The 14,407-nt window shown below is 39.2% G+C and overlaps 1 protein-coding gene and 1 pseudogene across 6 annotated transcripts in view; both read left to right on the top strand.

Annotated features, from left to right (window-relative positions):
- The window catches only part of GFPT1 (glutamine--fructose-6-phosphate transaminase 1), a 73,730-nt gene that overhangs the window by 18,961 nt on the left and 40,362 nt on the right, over positions 1 to 14,407 (top strand). For 5 of the 6 annotated variants that reach the window (XM_060168646.1, XM_060168647.1, XM_060168650.1 and 2 more), the window contains exons 3-6: positions 787 to 894; positions 7,242 to 7,367; positions 12,928 to 12,986; positions 14,193 to 14,327. In XM_060168646.1, the coding sequence (XP_060024629.1) occupies positions 787 to 894; positions 7,242 to 7,367; positions 12,928 to 12,986; positions 14,193 to 14,327 (428 nt within the window). Of the gene's footprint in view, positions 1 to 614; positions 670 to 786; positions 895 to 7,241; positions 7,368 to 12,927; positions 12,987 to 14,192; positions 14,328 to 14,407 lie in introns of all 6 variants that reach the window. The other variant, XM_060168649.1, reaches the window with a different exon arrangement.
- LOC132531869 (protein FAM104A-like) lies at positions 8,485 to 8,968 on the top strand (annotated as a pseudogene).

Genomic DNA, 14,407 nt, shown 5'->3' on the forward strand with positions numbered 1-14,407 from the left:
CTCACTCCACTCTTCACTCTGTTCTTTCTCTGTTCTTTAATCAACAGTCAGTCATTCAGCAAGTCCTTTGAGCCTGGGAGGTGTCCCAGACGTCTCCTGCTTTCTCACGTTACCTGCAGTCAGTTCTGCTTCTCAGTATCACTCATCTCTTCATGACCATTGTGTAGCTCAGGCCTTCCTCATTTTTGCTTTGCTGTAGGTGTAACTTCTGACAGCAGGTTTCTTCTTCCTCTTTCTCTCCTCCAACCTTTACACTCTTTCCAAAGGGAGTTTTCTGAACTTCTTCGCCATGTAATTTCTCTGCTTGAAACTACTCAGTGCTTTTCCAGTATCTTCAGAGTAATTTTTTCAAATTACGTAGGAACTTTAGTAGAATCTTGAGAGATGTGTTCCCTGACATTCCCTCCTTACCCTGCTTCTGCAGTGGGTGCCTGTCTTCTTCGTTTCTCCATTGTACTTCAGTTGCAACCTGTAGTACTTTTATTATAACCACATAACTTTTATTATATTAAAACCACACTGTATTGTAATTATTTTTTTCCTTGTCTGTCTTCTCAATAGGCTATTGAGAAATTTAAGAACAGGAACTGAGTTTTCTTCATTTTTATCTCTAGCAGCTACCATGGTTTTTGACATATAATAGGTTTTCAGTAAATTTTGAATTGATAAGTAAGTGAACTAATTAGATGAAAAAAAATTTTTTTTCCTTAGAAGTTTTGCCTTACAGTGATAATCTAAGTAGTAGTCAGTTTCTAAACCTTGCATTTCTACCTCTTGGTGATTTAGGTGTGGGGATTGATGGAGGCAATGACAAAGACTGGGAAGCCAATGCCTGCAAAATCCAGCTCATTAAGAAGAAAGGAAAAGTTAAGGCGCTGGATGAAGAAGTTCACAGTAATGTACTTAGTTTGGTTTTTGAACCCCCTCCTCTTTTCTTCCTTCTCCCTTCCCTACCAAATTACTTTTCCTCCCATATTTTGGGGCCCATTTTGAGAACAGTGATTTTTAAAGTTGAAGGGAGGGAAGAAAAGTAGTTTTGATGCTATCTGTACTGGTTTTAATATCTGTCAGTTTCAAAAAATGATATTAACTAGAGAAGGAACTTAATTATGTACACTGTGTTCAGAGCAAGCTTAATATCCTAAAATGAAGTAGCCATCATTCCTGAGGAAGGGCCTTTCATAAGACAAAAGGTATTTTCAGTGGTGCCCTTATTCATGTGTCTTCACTTGGTGGTTGTCTTCACTTTGGACTAAACGCTGAGTTTGGATGTGTGGTCAGTCTGGATGTTGCACCTTTTAGTAGGTCTGATACAATCAGGTATCATATTTTTCCCTCATGATTTTCTTACTTCCCTGGCATAAAGTAGTTGCCAGAGATACATGTTCCACTAAAGAGGGTATACTTTACAGTATTTAGTTCATTACATTATGTTTATACATTTTATTTTTTCACAGGAAACTTGAAAACAAAACAAAAACTTTGAAGTAGATTGATTGAAAAAACATTTAAAAAAATCCTCTAAAAAACCAGGAAACAGGGCTTCCCTGGTGGCGCAGTGGTTGAGAGTCCGCCTGCCGATGCAGGGGACACGGGTTCGTGCCCCGGTCTGGGAGGATCCCACATGCCGCGGAGCGGCTGGGCCCGTGAGCCACGGCCGCTGAGCCTGCGCGTCCGGAGCCTGTGCTCTGCAATGGGAGAGGCCACAACAGTGAGAGGCCCGCGTACCGCAAAAAAACCCCACAAAAAAACAAAAAACCCAGAAAACAGTAGGTTTTTTATATACCTGCTCAAATGGATGCCATTGTTATCATTGTAAAGAAGTGCAGGTGGAAGAGGAGAACGATGGATTTAGTCATTTTTAATTTTCACATAAGCCAGACATTTAGCTTTGTGGTACAATTGATGCTCGAACAACACGTGTTTGAACTGTTCAGGTCCACTTATGTGTGAATTTTTTTTCAATAGTAAATACTACATTATTACACCATCCACAGTCGGTTAAATCCATGGAGGTGGAACCTTGGGCACAGAGGGCTGACTATAAGTTATACTCGGATTTTCAACTGCTGGGTGGGTCAGCACCCGTAACCCACCGTGTTGTTCAAGGGTCAACTGTACTTGCTTAACAAATTAAATCAGTACTTATTTTTTATGTATTGTGGGTAAGATTAGCTTGGGATAAAGCAGACACCCCCAAAAGCTACACTTCAAAAACCGTGGTTATAAATATTTGGTCTAATGTGTGTACTGCATCCTGTTTACCAGGCTGATTATAGTAGGTTCTACAGGAGAGAATAAACAGATTGGTTTAAGATTCAGGGGAGAGCTAGTTCCCACAAGTTAGGAAGACTTGGGATACGTAAGGAATGGCTGCTAATTATATTTGGGCAGTGAAGGTGAGAAGGGAGGACCTTCTGACATCTTTGAATGTCACCATATTGAAACATGCCTCCTCCTGCAGGAAAGTGACCCCTTTCCTGGAATGGGTCACTTGGAGACAGTGCTGGTGAGTTTGTAACTGATGAATCACTTGGAAGAGCAATCTGGCAATGTCTAAATGGGAGATGCCTATACCTTGTGGCCACGCACTTCCACTCTTGGGCAGGTACTCAAAAGAAACACTATGACAAGGAGACATGACAATAAGATGCATTGCAGCAAAGTTTAGAAGCAACCTGGAATAAATTGTATGTGATAGTGAATGACCATGTGTAGCTTTTGAAAGACGTGTATTGGATCTGGTTCTGCATGTGGGGACATGCATAATTTCTGAGAACTTAATGTTGAGTGAAAAAAGCAATCTAGAGAAGGATATGCAAAGTATTGTACCATTTAAAAAAAAGAATACTATAATTTATGAATATAGTAGCATAATAGAAATTTGAAGGCATAGGTGGGAAAGCTCTTGTGAATCCTCTGGGGAGGAAAGGGATGGAGCAGGGTATAAAGGAGGTACCAACTGCATTTTTTTACATTTTAGGGTTTATTTATTTTTAATTTATTTTTGGCTGCGTTGGGTCTTTGTTGCTGTGCGTGGGCTTTCTCTAGTTGCGAGGAGCGGGGGCTACTCTTTGCTGTGGTGCACGGGCCTCCCACTGCGGTGGCTTCTCCTGTTGCGGAGCTCGGGCTCTAGGCACGTGGGCTTCAGTAGTTGCAGCACGTGGGCTTCAGCAGTTGTGGCTCGTGGGCTCTAGAGCTCAGGCTCAGTATTTGTGGCGCACAGGCTCAGTTGCTCCACGGCATGTGAGATCTTCCCGGACCAGGGCTCGAACCCGTGTCCCCTTCATTGGCAGGTGGATTCTCAACCACTGTGCCACCAGGGAAGCCCACATTTCAGGCTTTAAAAAAGATCTAAAGCATAAATAGTGAGACGTTAGCATTTGTTAAGTCGGAGTGTGGTTATTTCGATGTTTGTGATGTTTATTTTATTATTCCCAGCAAGTTTTAGTGTTTAACCTCTTAAGACAAAAGGGAAGGAAGACATCTCAGAGAAGACCATTAGACTGCTTTTTGGTAGCTCCTGACTTTGATAATACTTGCTAACATTTATTGATTGCTTTCTGTGTCCCAGGCACTCTACTAGGTGCCTTCTATATAGTCCTCGTTATAACCCATGAAGTAGGTGAAATTATCATCCTCATTTTGCAGATGAGAAAATTGAAGCTCAGAGGAGCAGGTACTGACATTAGATGGTGTCAGCAGTAAAAGCAGTGAAGTTTGGGGGCAGAGGAAAGGCAGAAGAGGACTGCTGTTCTAGGGCATGACAACAAGTAAAGATTTTTAAAATAATTTATGTCTTAAAGATGTAAAGCACAAATGATTATATGTTAACATTTGTTATCTGGGTGTAGGTATTTGAGTGTTTCATCATTACCAGCAAATTAAATATGTTTGAACTATTAAAAAAAAAAAGAAAGATGACATCTGAGAACAGGTACACAGAGGGCAAGGAACCTTGGGAATAATAAGGGTGGGGGGAAGACAGAAGATGCAAGAAAGGAAATTATTGAGGCGTTACAGCTCAGAAAGGTCAAGGCACAGGTGGGGAGTTAGCCTTTATAGGAGTTAAAGGGAAAAGAAAAGCTAATTTAAACAGAGTTATGAGGTGAAGGGGAAACCTGAGTGAGGTAGATTGAGGGATGATATAGGTAGGATTGAGGCTTAAGAAGAGTATAAAAAATGTCATGAGCTGTTGGGGAATTGAATGAGTTCTCAGTTTAGTGAATAGGGAACACGGATACATGTTCCTTAAATGGCAACAGTTAAATAGATTTGATAATTACCCATGAACTTGAAGTGGACTCAATTTACAGAATTTTGTGACTTTCTTCAGTGTTGCTTGGCAGCTCGTGGCGGGCGGGGGAGAGAAAACTGAGTGTAGCGTTATCTAGGCTTAAGGTTCAACAAGGGGCTTTAGAATGGAGTAACACTGGATAGGAAGAGTCAGGACTGGAGCCCTGATTAATTTATAAAGCATGCAATATTTCTTGCGGGGAATATGCGTATTGTCATAGCAATGATCTTTTTCTTATTAGTCATTAGATAATGTTCCTTTGGCAACAGTGAAATAGGTATGGTAATTACCGTGAATTTGAAATGAGTTCATTTTATAGACTCTTGTTGCTTTCTCCAATGTACTTTCTCTTGCCAGCAAGTGGGGGGCACATACTGCTTTTAATTATAGTTAACCCCAAAAACTAGTCAAATGTTTTCACTGCTTGCATTGCCTGTTAAGTAGTAATGAATGGAAATCCTTACTTTTCTGGAGGTCATTTATCAGGTCGCCTTAATTTTTCAGAACACAGTTAAGCCAGAAAAGAATACATTGATGATTTTATCCGTTGATTGAACTACCCAACAAAAGTTTGAGTATCTGTCCTATGTAGCTTAGTGCTTACAATTCAAAGATAATAAGACAAGCTGCTACCTTTGTGGATCTTAAATTCTGGCAGAAGCCGGGTAGACAGCATGTCATAAATGTTATAATAGTACGGCAGAGTATACATTGTGGTTTTAGTCTTAGGCTCTGGAGTCAAGCACTCTTGGGTTCAAATCCTGTCTCTGTTTCCTATTAGTTGTGACCTAGGGCAGGTTCTGTGACCTCGTGAAGCCTCAGTTCCTTTATCTATAAAATGGGGACAGTTGTACCTAACAGTACCTAATTGTATTGTGAGGATTCAATAACAAAATGAATATTTATTGAGTACCTATTATATACCAGCCATTGTTCTAAGCCCTTAGGACAAAGAAAAGATAAGCAAACTCCCTGCCCAGATGGAGCTTACTGTCTAGTGAGAGGGCCAGATGACAAACAATAAATAACGTTAGGTAGTGATTAGTGCCATGAAGAAAAAGTATGGTAGAGATGACATTTGAGCAGAGATCACGTGATTGTCTGAAGACGGGAATTCTAGGCAGAGGGAACACCAAGTGCGTAGATTCAGTGTGGGTTTGGCCTGCTTATAGCTGGAAGTCAGTGGGGCTAGAGCTCAGTAAGTGAGGGAGAGAGTGGCAGGAGATGAGGCTAGAGAGGAGGCTGACGGCTAGGTCATGGAGGGTCTTCAGAATGATGGATTTTACTTTGTGTGTCGTGGGAAGCCACTGGAACATTTTGCAGAGGGGACTGACGTGATCTAACTTCTGTTTTGAGAGGATCACTTTGGTTAGATTGTACAGAGGAAGACTGGACACAGGGCGACCAGTTAGGATTCTGTTTAGTAGTCCATGTAGAGATGATGGAGGCTTAGGCCACAGTGATAGGGATAGAGTGGGGAGATGTCTGTAGTACCTTGCACAGAGTAAGTTCTCCATAAATGTTAGCTGTTGTTATTTGTAAAAGGTGCATTGAAAGCTTCGAGGAGTGATTGGAGAGGGTTGGGAGAGAAGGATGGAAAGGTAGGTGGGGGCCAGATGGTGAAGGGCCTTTGTATACCATGAAAAGGTGTTGGGGCTTTATCTTGTGAGAAAATGGTTCTCTGGTTGTATGTTAGAATTTGAGAATCTTTTTTTAAATCCATGTGACCAGGTTTAGGATGATTCATATGGGTAGCTAGGGATGCAAACCACATTTTAAGCAACTGGAAGTCTATTTAAGGATTTTAAGCATTGTTTCTTTATCAGATTTGTATTTTAGGATGACCACTGTTTAAACCAGGATAAAATCTACAAAGACTATGTACTAATATGCGTGGACTTTCCTGTTCACACTTCTGAGCATTTTGCTCTTAATTTAGACCTAATTCTGATAAGGTTTGTTACCTGGTTTCTTAGCCAAATGAAATTTCTATTTAGGAAATTAGAAGGAGACGTTACTGGTAGATGCTATACTAGAACTGTCTTTTTTTTTTTCTTTTCCCTGGAGGAAGCAAGAAGAGAGAGTTCGTAAGGAGAAGGAATTAGAATAGCTGCTTTGCAAGACAGAGGAACATCAGCCCATAACCTCATACTTTCATAGTGCTGCTTTGTTTTCAAGGACTATTTTTTGCTTATGCAAGCTCTTCATAATTGTAGTTTATGGTGTGAGATATGGTTACATTTACTGGGGACCAAAGAAATTGCAGTCATAATGTTGTGTGGCATTGAGAAAATGAATTTTCTTTTTCTGTACGCGGGCCTCTCACTGTTGCGGCCTCTCCCTCCGCGGAGCACAGGCTCCGGATGCGCAGGCCCAGCGGCCACGGCTCACGGGCCCAGCCGCTCCGCAGTATGTGGGATCTTCCCGGACCGGGGCACGAACCCGTGTCCCCTGCATCGGCAGGCGGACTCTCAACCACTGCGCCACCAGGGCAAGCCTGAGAAAATGAATTTTTTTACATGTCTAATTAAAATGATACTGATTTTTTTCAAGGAAAGGATTAAATACAGATTTAAAAAAGTCACCTTAACTCTTTTTGACCATAAGTTTGAACATTTTCAAGCCTCCAGAAAAGTTGAAAGAATAGTACATTAATCATCCATATACTTCATCTAGTTTTACCAGTTGTTAGCATTTTGTCACATACGCTTTGTCTCTTTGTATACATTTTTTTGGTTGTTATTGGAACCATTTGCCCTAAATATTTCAGCAGCATTAACTCCTGTAAGTCTTTTAATTACTGTTTTGAATATGCCTGATCTTCAGTTTCAATAATTATATATTCCAGGTGAGCAGAACTGTAATAATTACATTTAACTTTAGCTTATAGCATTATCTCTCCAGCATGATTTAATATTGAAGTTTTTTATTTTATCTTTTTCAGAACAACAAGATATGGATTTGGATATAGAATTTGATGTACACCTTGGAATAGCTCATACCCGTTGGGCAACGCATGGCGAACCCAATCCTGTCAATAGCCATCCCCAGCGCTCTGATAAAAATAATGGTATGGACAGGACAGACTGTACATGCTCTGGAGTGTTTGTAGAGGGCCAATAATAGAAGAATGAAAACTCTGTTTTCATTATTTTAATATGGAAAATTTCAAGCATGTTCAGATGTAGAGAGCATACAGAACCTGATATATCCATCACCCAGCTTTAACATTTATCAATACATAATCAGTTATATTTTTCTGTACCCCACCCAGATTATTTTGGAAGCCAATAGATATCATATAGATAGATATATCACAGATAACTAGATATCATAGCATTGAATTAGTAATTATGTAAGTGTGTATCTCTAAAAGGTAAGGACTTAGTAGATTGATTTATCTCCTAAGTCTCCTAAGAGACTTTTCTCTGCTTTCTTCCTTGCAGTTTACTCTATTGTTTGTCCTGTAGAGTTTCCTACAGTCTAGATCTTGCTAATGGCGTGCATCCTGTGGTGTCATTTCACATAACTCTCTGTCCCTTCTATGTGTTATAAGTTGGTATGGTATTTGTTTGTACCTGTAATGTTTGGATGTTTTTCTTTTTGTGTTAGGTCATTGATAATCATTGCCAGTATTAATTATTTCTTTAGGGGTTATAAAATGGTGATAGTCTAATACAATCTTTCCTTCTTCATTTATTATCTAAAATACTTCTATAAAGAGAAACTTCTCCATATTAACCACTTGATTACCCTGATGTACAGATTGTATAGGAAAGGCAAGATAAATGTTTGATTTTTTTTCCCCTTTATTTACCATTTTTCAAATGAAGCGGTTCTAATGTTCTAAGGTGAACAGAGTTCCTTTTTATACTTACTGTATTATTATAAATGCATGGATTTAAAATATTTCATTTGTTTCAAAACACTGAAGTAATTATCTATATTGATGCACAAAACTTCCCATCTTTAGTCATTGGGAGCTTATTCAGGTTGACTCCTGAGTCCTTTTGATGTGACCCAAGTAGGCTCAGTAGTCTTTGTTGTTTTCTGGTAGTTCAAGATGTTGCAGGTTTATCTAATCCTGCCCCAAACCTGGAATCAGCCATTTCTCTAAGGAGTCCTAGTTTCTTTCAGTGGAAACGATAATTAAAGACTATAAACCTGGGTGCCGTGGTGGCTGTGACATGGGGGGCCCGGAGCAGATGCTGGAAGTAGCGGTGGGTACCATGGAGCCAAGGCCTGAGAGGGTGGGCGTGGCGACCACCGAAACACAGCGCCCTCTGTTCCCTCCTCTTGCGGTGCCTCGTCGCTCCCCTCCATCAGCTGCTGTGAGCCAGCGCCTCTGCCCCAGGAAAAGAAGGGGTGGCAGTGAATAAGACCACCATCTTCCCCCCAGACCACAAGGAGTAGTAGAAAGCCTGTCTTTCACGATCCCGGGACACAGAGTCTTCACTCAGTGATAGTGGCGGGAGCGGCAGCAGCGGCAATAGCCAGGGCCGGGGGGCCAGAAAGTGGCTTAAACCACCTCGTCGCCGGGCCCAGCGCCAGCACCCCAAGCCCGTGCCAGGCAGTCTGCATTTGTGCCGAGGCCCTGGCTTGCACCTCAGCCAGATCCTGAAGGAGGCCCACTTTCATGGCCGACAGCACCAAGGACGGCCTCCCACGTGATGTGCTGGCAGTTTCTTGCCTTCTGTGAAGGGACGGTGCCGTGCAGATTTGATATTTCAACTTAACAGTGTTTTAAAAAGCTGCACAAAAAAATGCCTGTTGGCTTTTCAGTCGATATTTGAAATAACAGGTTAACAGGCAGTTGTTGACTTCTGGTTTTGCTGCACTATTGTGATTAAAAAGGGGTTTTGAAGCTGATTTTTTATAGGATTCTTTTGAGGGTGGGTATCAAATCTGCTTCAAGGTAACCGTAGGAGGAAATCTCATCTGCATGTTGAATCCATAGTTTGTCCAATTCAGATTGATTTCTAGATCTGTCAATTCGAAATTCTACTTCATGTAAAAAGGCCTTTTAAAAATGCAGGATCTTCCATTTTTAAAATTCAATAAACTAGAGAAGAGTATCTAGTTTCCATGAAAAAAAAACGCAGTTTTTTTCCAAAATACAGAATGCTTGATTCAGTTTTGCCCTGAAGTTAATTGCCATACCACCTCTTAGTACGTAGATGTCCTGTTGAAAGTACTCGCTCCTTTGTGCCGGGAGAACGATCAGATCCAAGTTACACTGTGTAAGTAAGCATCCTCCCTGATGACTGTCTTCTCTCTTTGTTATATATTTGTACTTCCAGAGAGGTCTTTCAGACTCTTGGATACTCAGATAACTTGTTACCATTACTCCTCCAAAGCCTACATCTCAGACTCAGAAAACATTGCTCAGTTATGACAGTCAAGAAACATGTGATGACTTTTTGTCTTACAAACTTTTCCAGCAGTAGCTTCTGTGATCTCATTGATAACTCCACCTCGTAGTGTCGAGAATTAAGGAGCAGGTGAAGGCCGACAAAGTGTAAGCTCTCTGAACTGATGTCTGAAGTCACAAGTATTTTGAAACTGTTGGAGAAGGGTTTACCTTATGGTTAAAGTAACCCCCAACAGTAACTAGGGGGCCACATTCGACCACTGAAACTGGAAAGACTGGTATGGCTTAGAAATACATCAGCAGAGGCACCTCTAGAAGAAACAGCACAGTCAGTAGTATTTATTTAGAGATGGATTGTTCCCGTGTTATTTAGTCATGCTAGAGAGCCACGCACGTTTGAATAACGAAGGCGTAGATGTGTCTTCTGCTGCAGTGACAAGCTGTGTGAACACGGAGCCAGGATGCATCAGGTCATCTTCTTGGGAGAGTGCGGGGAGGGACAACCTGCCATTCTACGTGGAGGAAAGTGCCTTAGAGTCTACTGCCTGCTGTCACCCTCCACTTCACTGGGAGTCCGCACAGCGCACACAGCAGATCTGAGGAGCATGGATAGCTCTAGAAGGAACTTTCCTCTTTGTCAAGATTAGAAAAGGACACGGGACAGAGTGAGATTTTCTTGTGTGACAGAACTAAAATTTGAAGATGAGGCCTATAGGAAGAGGGCAAACATATGTACCTCCTTTCCATGGTTTGTTCCTCTAAATGGGTAGAGTTTAAAGGTCAGTTACTTGAAGTAGAAATGTAGAGTTGTGAGGGAAAGTTTCAGCATAGGCCCATGCTTACGGAGGGGATGGTTTGTCCAAGAATTTTTTTTGTTTTACTACCATCTCTGAAGTTCTAAAACCAGATGTTTGATGAGAATTTCGGATCATAATAGGTTTGATGGCAGGGAATATGGGAAGGATACATTGCTAATATTTTATCCAACAAAAAGGCAAACAGCAACTAAATGCTGTAAGAAGACAAGCTCTCAGGCACACATGTACACAACACAATTCAGAAATACCCAGGAGGACTCCTGCAGGCTTAATGGAAACAAAACGTGTATTAACAGGAACATGTAAAATTCAGGAAAGCATGTGTCCTTTTATTTCCCACCCAGCTGAAAGAAATGAAAGATGAAACCATCATTGAAACAAACCAGTTTTTTTCCCAAATAAGTACAGTTATAGTGCTGGGCTAGCAATTAACTCTTTTACCCTGTTAAACACAAGAATAATCTCCATCCCATCCTGCATATTTTCTACAGCCTTGGCAACTTGAGATACATTTCTGTTATGAGGCTACTTGATAGTAAATGGTCATCTTTTAAAACTTCTGTTATCTCAAGCTAGTAACACCATGTACTTCTGTATTGCACTGCCAAAAAAAAAAAAAAAAGACTAAACCAGGTCTTAGAAGTGCTCATTGCACCTAGGCCTTTTCAGTGAGCAGAGCTAGGAAATATATATACCTCTGTGTATGTGCATGTATAAATTTAAAGAGAAAACACAACGTAATTTTACACTAACACTTTCAATTCCAATCCAGGGCTGTAAGGTTTTTACTTAACCTCATTGATTTATGTATTTCTTTTCAGTCACACTTAAAAACTTAGTTCTTAACACCAGCAACATACTTATTTGATCTATCAGATGCTACGTATACAATGGAATCATAATGTCAACACTACCATAACAGTATGTTGACTGTTTTTTATTTTTTTTTTGTCCTTAGGGTATATCTCTCTAGGGATGTATAATCAAATTACTATGTTTTGGAGTCACTTGGAATAATCCCTCTGTATGTAATTGTTCTTTTAGCTGGGTATAGCATTATGTTAATATGTTTTATTTTGAGTTTTAGGAATTGATTTTCTTTAAAAAATAATTTTTATTTAAAACTATTTAAAATATTTGCATAGTTCTGAGGTCATACCTATAAAAAAGGCATACTAAAATAAGTCTAGCTTCTATCTTATTTCCTCTTCCTTATTCCATCTCTTCCTGTATATAAACATTTAACAAAATTTTTGAGTTATATGTATGTATGTGTGTATATATATATCCCTTTGAGGTAAGATTTTGTAGTTTAATTCAGTAGCTACCTTTTTAGGTTTTTCATGCTTCACCTAATTATTGGATTAGAATGTTAACTACTCAAACTTTTAATACTGACAAGGTCTTTATAAAAGATTTCTGAAAAACTATATGTTATATTTTGAGAATTTGGCTTTAATTTTAGGCTTTATATCAGCTATTTATGATTCTCTGTGTTCTAGCATTAAAGTTTTAAGATTTATTTTTGTAGTATCATTTTGTGGTATCTTTTCTTAGAAATCTAGTGAAGTGTTTAAAATTTGGTTTGTAATGAACGTGTTCACTTCAAGCTCACTTAATGTCAGGTCTTTAAGTATATTAAAAAACATTTTGATAATTTGATATAAAATTGAATTTAGTGGTAATTTCTCTCCTGATTTACATGAACTTTAAATAAGAAATCCACATTAGTTGCCTTTACTTTACATACACTGTCCGTGGCTACAAATAATATTGTCAACTCCTGATTGCACATTCTTACGTTTTTGAAAGTTATTTAATCAAAAAAAAGATGAAAATTATCCCACTGTCATCTGTATTTGATCTCGAAATGCTTCTTTAACTTTAGTTTATCTGACATTCTGGGAGTTTTCTGGGCCTCAGATAAGTAAACTATAGAACTGAGTAACTGTCCGTTTTTTCTCAATTCTTTAACTTTGGTTTTAAACTCATGTAGTGTAAATTGGATGAAGCCTTTCTCTTTAAACTTAGGAATGTTTTATGCATAAGAATGAATGAACAAAGAAGTGGGAATAATAGTTATTTAGTTCAACCCTTTCATTTTGCAAATGAGGAAAGTGGCCCAAGGAACCTGCTTCTTTTACGTAGTGGCACTGGACTGGTAGTTTAGCCACAACTGAAGTTGATGTCTCTAGACTCCAGTTTATTATATTAACCCACTATACCCACCTCTTAGCCCTGTGTGCTTCTACATGTGAACTGTGCTGCTGATCTACCTGAGGGTAATCTGATGATGAAAAGTGGATAATACTTGATTACAGCTGAAAGTATAGCATGTAACAAATTTTTTGACTTGAGAAAAATCTCTTACTAGTAATGGCAATTTATAGTGTTTATTAGACCTATAATTTTTTGGTCATCAATACTTTTATCTCTTTTAGAATTTATTGTTATTCACAATGGAATCATCACCAACTACAAAGACTTGAAGAAGTTTTTGGTAAGTAAAGTGACCTAAAAAGACTACCAGTCTTTGAAGAATACTTCTAATGAGAGCACTGAGGTTGTCTGTTGGGATGTGCAGTAAATCCTATCTCGATGTGATCAAATAATTCCTAAGACAGTTACAAGGATATGGTGGTTTATTGGACTTTTTTTTGTTGACAGTAGAACTTTTTTGTTTCTTATATGAAAAGAAAATAATTATTTGGCTTGATTATAAATGACCCAAAAGCTTAAATAAAATGGGAATTTGGGGGGATGTCTTTGCATTGTGAGAGACAGTGTCATTTTTAAAAGATTCTAGGGTGTTAGAGGACTCAAGACAGATTGAATGAAGGCTCCATGCCCTAAATAGCTGTGTAGTATATAGTAATGGTAATGATGATGACTTCATGAGTGACTTCTCAGAGCTGTCCAGTTCAGCATTCTGCAGTGATGGAAACTTTCTGTACATGTACTGTCCCAGTATGGTAGCCACTGTCCACATGTGGCTGTTGAGGTAGGATGAATGAGGAACTAAATTTGAAATTTTATTTCACTTTAAATTTAAATAGCCACCTATAGCTAATGGCCATTGTATTGGACAGTGAAGTATCATCATTAAAGAAGGAATCATGGGCTTCCCTGGTGGCACAGTGGTTAAGAGTCCGCCTGCCAATGCAGGGGACACGGGTTCGTGCCCTGGTCTGGGAAGATCCCACGTGCCGCGGAGTGGCTGGGCCTGTGAGCCATGGCCGCTGAGCCTGCGCGTCCAGAGCCTGTGCTCCACAACAAAGGGTAGCCCCCACTCGACCCAACTAAAGAAAGCCCGCGCAGCAACAACGAAGACCCAATGCAACCAAAAATAAATAAATAAATAAATTTATAAAAAAAAAAAAGAAGGAATCATTATATTCATAATGGAATTAGTGGTTTGTGAATGTTATATATTTCATTATATTTTAATTATTTTAAAATGTATTTAATTCATATATGACATATATAGATTTATATAATTATAAGTATGTTTGATCACCTCACTATTTTGGATTCACCGTAATTAGATGGTGACCTTAAGTTTAAAGAGTGGGTATTCAGGGTGTGGTGGTCAAAAAGAGACTAGAAGTTGGGTAATGAGATTTTTGAGGAAGAATTGTGTAGAACAGATTTAGATATTATGAATATTTCCTTGAATGGGTCAAAATTTTTTCCTTTCTAATTACAGGAAAGCAAAGGCTATGACTTTGAATCTGAAACAGACACAGAGACAATTGCCAAGCTTGTTAAGTACATGTATGACAATCGGGAAAGTCAAGATACAAGTTTTACTACCTTGGTGGAGAGAGTCATCCAACAATTGGTATTAAACCACACTTTTAAAGATGATTATTGCCGACATTAATCACAATAAACGCTTAAAAATAACTTTGATAAGTAGGA

Source organism: Lagenorhynchus albirostris, chromosome 13 (assembly GCF_949774975.1).
Source record: "Lagenorhynchus albirostris chromosome 13, mLagAlb1.1, whole genome shotgun sequence".
NCBI classification, from domain to species: domain Eukaryota; kingdom Metazoa; phylum Chordata; class Mammalia; order Artiodactyla; family Delphinidae; genus Lagenorhynchus; species Lagenorhynchus albirostris.